This window comes from Solanum tuberosum, unplaced genomic scaffold, assembly GCF_000226075.1.
Source record: "Solanum tuberosum cultivar DM 1-3 516 R44 unplaced genomic scaffold, SolTub_3.0 scf00008, whole genome shotgun sequence".
NCBI classification, from domain to species: Eukaryota; Viridiplantae; Streptophyta; class Magnoliopsida; order Solanales; family Solanaceae; genus Solanum; species Solanum tuberosum.
In genome coordinates, this window is record NW_006238934.1 from 3,880,741 (window position 1) to 3,887,918 (window position 7,178).

Here is a 7,178-nt window from a genome sequence, read left to right on the forward strand (position 1 = left end):
TGTATTTATTTTATTTCATTTTTGAAAAAATTACAACCATATTTATGTTGACAAGACAAGGGACCAAAGTTGACAAAAAACGTGGAGAAGTTAAACCTTTTGTTTGCATATGTGACTTTATTACAAAATACAAAATACCAACTTATAAACCCACAAACAACAACTTAAAAACAAAAAGCCATTCTAACAAAACAACAAAATAAAATTCTCTCTACAAAAAAATATAATCTTAATTAAGGTAACAATATTATTTGCATTCGATATTTAAATATGAGAATTTATTTATCATAATTAAGTTATAAATTAAAATGAAAATATATATTATTTTTATTTTATTGATAAGAGTGTAAATAAAAACATATATTTATTGGATCGATATAAATACTAGGTACGAGTGAAGTTTTTTAATGGCAAAAGTTACTCAATTATTTCAAGTTCTATACCAACCCTAAAATGATGAGTAAAATTTTATTCACATATATTTAATAAATACAAGTTGTATGTTTTTCATTAACAAAATTATTACACTTGAATCTTGATCATGATTAAGTCATGGCATACATTTTTACTTTATTTTTTAATTAACCAAGGTTAAAATAATTGATTAAGTGAAGAACACTATTCTACATTTAAAATTCTTTAACTTTTTTTTATTACACTTAAGGATATATATCCATAGTCATATAAATAAGTTTAAGATTTTAATTTTCAAATAATATAGTATTTGCCTAACTTTTTTTCTTATCAAATTTTGTGACCAATCAAATATAATCATATAAAGTAAAATAAAATGAGTAATGATTTAAACTTGATATAGAACCTGTACGTCCAAAAGATGAGAATAACGAAAATGAAGATGCTGAAATGGATGCGTAGAACTGAACACGTAAAGAAAGATTCGTTAGAAATAAAGATATTCGCGATAAAGTGAAAGTAATGTGGTGAATAAAATGAGAAATGTGAGTTGAGATGATCTAGACATGTGAAGAGGAGACCCACAATCCCAATCACAATATGTGAGAAGTTGGCTACAGTGTCTGAAGAGAGGTAGAAATCCAAAAAAAATATGGAGGTTGAAGTAATTATATAAGACATAACGTATTTGTATCTTAACGAGAATATGACCTTAGATAAGAGGGTTTGAAGGTCGACAATTATATTAGATAGTAATATATAATCATCACTTGTCTAGTTTCTCCATTACCATTCTTCTTTTACGATATATTTTACTTGAGTCGAAGATCGTAAACTATATTGTTAATTAAGTAGTAGAAAAGAAGTGGAGTACATATTACCACTCTTTGAAATTGAGTCTTACCAAAAAGGAAGTTTCTCTCTCTTTTTCTCACAGGAAAAAAGGGGAAGAAGAAGAAGAAAGAAGAAGAATCCATGGAGTTTCTCTCACTACACCACACCAGAAATGGAGATAAGTAAAAAGGGACAAAACCCACATTACCATTATTATTACCAATGGGTAAAGTAGAGGAAGAGCATCAACTACCCATTTCATCAGTAGGTGCAAACAGTACAGAACAAAATGTAGAGAATAGGTGTGGAAGATTCAGTGGTTGGGTTAAGTTTAGATGTGTACTTGCTTTGCTGTTTGGTGGAGCTGTATTGCTGTCTGCTGTGTTCTTATTGCCAATTTTTCATAATGGAGATCTTGGGGATCTAGATCTAGACCCCAAGTTTAGAGGTAACCCCTTTTCTTGATTTTGAGTTTCCCATTGTCATCATTGTTTGTTATAGGGGATTACGAGGTGGGGAATCGAACCTTTTAAGTTCAGGTAGACAATCAACTGAGCTACTACGATTTCCGTTTTGTTGTAGTATGTTACTTGACGGAGTGGTCGAGGTGTGTTATAGTTATTAGGAGAAATTTAAAGAGATTTTTATGGTGTTAGCAGATCTTATTGTGTAATTATGGTTTCCTAAATTTGGGTTTTTGAGATCCTAATTACCCTTTTTGGGTGGGTTTGTGTAGTTTTATGGTTTAATTACTTTTTGCTTAAATGAACTGGTGTTTTTGATTTGTGGGTTTCTTCTATATTTGTAAAAAGAAGTGATTTTTTCTCACTATTTTAGGTTGTTATTACTATGTCAAACTTGGAAAAAGTCTTGGCCTTTAATTTGATATGTAAGGCATATAATGCATTTTTTGGGCATTAAGTAGTAGATAGTTATGTTGCTCGGACTCTTCAAAACAGGTGTGTTAGATCTTCAAAAAACAGTGTGTTTCGGAGGATCTGACACGAGTGCAACAACATTTTTGGAGAGTCCAAGCAACATAGGTAGATAGTACTGGTATTTTGCTCACGTTAGAATGCTTTTTAGGTAATCTCTTATATTAGTAATTTGTACATAATTTACATCAAAATCTAATCATTAAGCAAAGCTTTCTGTTTTATGTATTGCACTCTGTTGTGGCTTAGAAATGTTACTTTTGCTCATCTGTTGCACCTCAAGAAAATACAACCTTTTCTGTTTCTCAGTTGGAGTAGAGGAATAACCATAAAATAGTTGTGTATGTCGTCTGGCTATCTAGGTTATGAAGAATTTGATGTAGACATACTCAATCAGGGTCAAAGATCATATGCTGAGTTTCAAACTGGTCATAGACACTGCAGTAGGATGGTATGGTGTTATTTCAGATGATCGACCCCTTTGTCACTGTTCCAGATCTTTACATAATTTCCCCTTCTTTTGTTCTTTTTCTCTTTCCTTTTCTTTTTGGTGGTTTTCGTTATATTCATTCTTGTTACTCTTAGTCATACTTTAGTTAGAAAGTTTATTTAGAACTTGAGTCTCCATACATTATCTTGACATTTGATCCTTGTGATAGTTAGTCGCGATACCCTTGTATGATGATCCCGTACCAGTAGTGGTGTTCACTTGCAAGGAAAAGTGAAAACTTCAACTGGTCAAGCAAGTTTTACTTTTTTTATGCTCTTAGACATTTTCCGATGTTAACATGCCTATCCCAAATGCATGATGTTCAAGAAACAACTCCAAAGTTCAGGACTTTCATGATGGTTGAGCAATTAAAGATACCTCAGTGATCCACTTTTGCTGGTTTTCTTATTCTTTAGGACCTTTCACTCTATTATAGAGATAATTGTCCAATTTGATTGAAAAGGGTGACATGCTCTGGCATGCGACAATTTGATTTTCCCATTATGTGTGCTAGACATTGATTATAAGTTCGTAAAGTACTGGGACTAGTAGATCCACAATCCTAAACATGCAATGTCTGGAGATTTTGATAACTGACGACGCTTAGCTAAGTTAGTCAATGTGTTTTCTGTCCTTGTCAGCACAGGAGCTTCTGGTGGTCCATTTAGTTAATTTAATAGCATCCTAATGTCTCACCTCTTCTGTTCAGCTGAGTTCTCAAGTTTGTCATCACGTAATTTTGAGTTGACCATTCGTGTTTATCTTCGTTTCATCAATCAGCATTCCACCATGCAATGCAAGCTTTACTTCGAGAACTCTTCATTTCTTTCTCCTGTATTCTGAATTTCTGATATAGTAATCTTAAAAGATAGCTGATTAAAGTACATCTTTATTGATATACTTTCATCTATTGATTATTTTTGTGTCTGGGGCTTTCTAGGTCATGACATAGTAGCCAGTTTCATGCTTGAGAAGCCAGTTTCTTTGATGGAGGATTATATCGTGCAACTTGAGGATGATATTTTTGATGAAATAAGTGTTTCCAACACTAAAGTATGTCAACTATGGGGTTTCTTTGTTTTTCCTTTCCTCTCTTAGATTAACTGCTTTTGCTATTTGTTCCTTTTCTTACAGATTCATGCTTATTACAGGTGGAAATAATATCATTAGAAAATGTAGCTGGATCAAACATAACAAGGGTTGTCTTTGCTGTTGATTCTGATTTGAAAAATATGAGGATCTCTCCAACTGCTCTGAGTTTAGTCAGATCCGAGATTGAAACTGTAATTACTCACCAGTCATTTCTGCACCTGACGCCATCTTTGTTTGGGGATCCTTTTTCTTTCGATGTGCTGAAACTCAGAGGAGGGATTACAGTGATCCCTAAACAAAGTGTATTCCTTATGCAAAATGTGCAGATCCAATTCAACTTCACATTGAACTCCTCTATTGATGAAATTCAAGATAAATTTGATGAGCTAACAAGCCAGCTGAAATCAGGGGTACATCTTGCATCATACGAGGTATGTGAATATGTTTGCTGTTAAGTGCGTTGACTTGTATATCCTTTTCTTTCCTCGGATGTTGGCCGTTGATGCAATTCATGATGAACTATTTAGGAGGTATCAACTACCAAAGATAATATTCTCCCTGGTAGGTTAACTATTTGGGAATATGAAACTCAAAAGTCCTTGTAAATGAAAATGACCATGTGCACTTCCTAAAGGTCCGTGACAGACAGTTCCAGGGCATTGGAAATGGTTTGGAGTTGAATTTCTAGGATTTGTCCCGCTTCTGCAAATTATGATTTTGTAACAAGATAGTCATCAATAAGAACTGTTGGGATAGTGATAACCATCAATATGGTTCAATAGTTCCATTTTTTGCAGTTCTGTTTTGAGGTGAGAAAGGTTCGCGATGTTTGCACCTTCGATCTGCTGCAAACGCTTGTGCACTCCCATGTTGCACATAATTATAAATATATTTATTTTCGTATTTACGTGCCATATTATTAACAATACTTGTGAAAGCATTGGTCCCTTTGTCATGGTAGAGGATTTCATGGTTTCTAATTTGTGCTGGTTCTTGCATAGGATGCTTGTTTCTATTGTTTATTTAGAAGCATTCTTGTTTACTGTTGCTTGTCGATTGATATTTCTCAGTTCTCTTTTGGATGCAGAACTTATATATCAAGCTGACTAATACAAGGGGTTCGACGGTGGATCCTCCCACTATTATTCAGTGTCAAGTTTATTTAGCAGTTGGGATTCCTTCCAATTCTAGGTTGAAGCAGTTGGCTCAGACCATTGGTTCTAATTCTAAAAACCTTGGCCTGAATAACACTGTATTTGGGAAGGTTAAACAAGTTAGCCTGTCTTCTATTTTAAAACATTCTCTTGGTGGTAATGGCGGTAGTCCTACACCTTCTCCAGCTCCTCAACCTTATCACCACCATCATCACCATCACCACCATAGCCATCACCATCACCAAGGTCCAAGTGTTGCTCCTGCAATTTCACCTGCTCCGAGGGCTGAGAAAGGTGGATCAGTTAGCCGGAAAGTTTCACCAGTATCTGCACCAGTGCCAGCATCTGCACCAGTGCTTGCACCTGCCCCTGTACATCCAACTCACAAACGTCATACGGCCCAACCTCCTTGTCATTTTGGGAGATACCCAAAGAAGGCAAAGAGTCATCCTCCTGCGCCAGCTCCTGTTCGAGCACCAGTCCCTGCACCTCACATTGCTCCCTCTCCACATCAACAAATACATGCTCCAACTCCTGTCTTGCATAAAATCCCTGTATCAAGCCCATTGCCCCATGTAGTGTATTCTCATGCACAGCCTCCTCCAAGGACACCTTCAGTTGCAGAGCCTCCGCAGAGAACACCTTCCGTTTCAAACTTGACATCTTCATGTAAGTAGATTCGGACGAGCATTTTCTTTTTGTTTTATACACAAAAGCTTAGGAGCTCTTGAGGCATGTTAAGCAATCACTCATCAGTCTTTAATGTTCTCTACCTGTCTGTCAGCTGGGAAAGGGATGGGGAATTAAAGCTAATGGAACTCTTCTATTTTACAATGTTACTCGGACTCTTCAAAAATGCCGACAGGTGTGTGCCGGATCCTCCAAAAGAAGTGCATTTTTGGAGGATCCAACACGTGTGCGGCAACATTTTGGAGAGTCCAAGCAACATCTTTCTACATACGTCAAAGTATGTTTCTTGCTACCAGAAACATACTTGGACACTCGATTATTCTGTGATTTTACTCTTCCTACTAAATAATATTCTGGTGTACTCCATGTGCAGCTTCACCAGGTATCTTTTCTTCAAACTTGTGGGTGCTCCCGCTGTTTCTACTTCTTGTACCGCGTATATAGCTGCAGAATGAAGGATTTTCCTTCCTCTAGTCACCGAAATCTGCCTCAATGAGTTCCAGGTATCGTCTCATGCAAGGCCGAGGGAAACTAAATTTGAGGAGCTTTGCAAAGAGGGAACAATGCCAAAAGGGCGTCCCTCGCACCCAAATGAATATATGTGGTTGTTTGTACTTGTAAATACTGTATCGAAGATTCAGTACCGCGATGCATTTTCAGGTTTAAGTCACAGAGGTGACAGGCCTGTAATGACATGCATTACCACTGTTATGTATGATACCTCTTGCGCAAGTGTAAAGAGGTGAAAAAAGCAACCAACAAAATGTATAACAATGCCTTTTTGTTTCTAATATCTTCTCAGCCCATCAAAACTCTAAAGTTAAGCGTGTTTAGGGGAGAGCAGAGGTCGGGGTGAGCTCCTGGAAAATCCTCGTGTTGCATCCCTCTTCGTTTATCAACTAAAAGTATAAGGCAATAAGAAACTTACTAGCCTCATTGGCTACATTCCCTAACGATGAACACAACTTAGTTTTATTGTCATTTACTTGCTCTATATTTGCCTTTGTTTACTTGTTCTTGCAACAAAAATATGGTTTATGAATCATCTTGTGTTCAAATTAGGTCTGACGAGGATAAAATATATTGAAATTTTACCCTTACCTTTTGTGGGGTTAAAAGGTTATTTTCGATAGATTCTTTGTATCTTCAACACTGACTGATGGAATATAATGACTTTTTGGTAGGTTGCAAATTGTTGAAAGTGTCACTCATATTTTATTTTAGTACTTTGTCCCTTTTTCTTTTAATGTCTAGATTTGGTGTATCAATATTTTTGGTTTTGTAGGGGACAAACTTTGGCTAGGATCATAATAACTCATGTGGCTACTCTGTGATTTAGATATATTAATATCCACAAATTTGAATACTTTGCTCCATCTTCAATTGAATGGCATGTAAACATGTGATGTGACAATCTTATTTTTTGTCAAGTAAAATCATGAAAATGACAAAATAAGTTTTGGTACATAACAAATTAAAAAAACTTTACATTATATGGAAATAAATCTAAGGGATAGAATGGAAAGGAAATATTTTTTCACCATCTCGTAGAAATATAAAGTAAAATTA

At 35.5% G+C, this 7,178-nt stretch overlaps 1 protein-coding gene across 1 annotated transcript; it reads left to right on the forward strand.

Annotated features, from left to right (window-relative positions):
• Nucleotides 1-1,261: 1,261 nt before the first annotated feature.
• Nucleotides 1,262-6,421, forward strand: LOC102584778 (uncharacterized). The gene is made up of 5 exons (XM_006339188.2): nucleotides 1,262-1,696; nucleotides 3,614-3,726; nucleotides 3,825-4,196; nucleotides 4,853-5,588; nucleotides 5,983-6,421. The coding sequence occupies exons 1-5, from the start codon at nucleotides 1,471-1,473 to the stop codon at nucleotides 6,051-6,053; spliced, it is 1,518 nt and encodes a 505-aa protein (XP_006339250.1). The 5' UTR covers nucleotides 1,262-1,470; the 3' UTR covers nucleotides 6,054-6,421.
• Nucleotides 6,422-7,178: the final 757 nt, after the last annotated feature.

What these genes read in the sequence shown, in the direction of transcription:
- LOC102584778 (XM_006339188.2), top strand. Translation starts at nt 1,471, where the DNA reads ATGGGTAAAGTAGAGGAAGAGCATCAACTACCCATTTCATCAGTAGGT. An exon ending in TAAGTGTTTCCAACACTAAA is followed by an intron (nt 3,727 to 3,824) that starts GTATGTCAACTA and finishes TGCTTATTACAG; the next exon opens with GTGGAAATAATATCATTAGA. An exon ending in TACATCTTGCATCATACGAG is followed by an intron (nt 4,197 to 4,852) that starts GTATGTGAATAT and finishes TTTTGGATGCAG; the next exon opens with AACTTATATATCAAGCTGAC.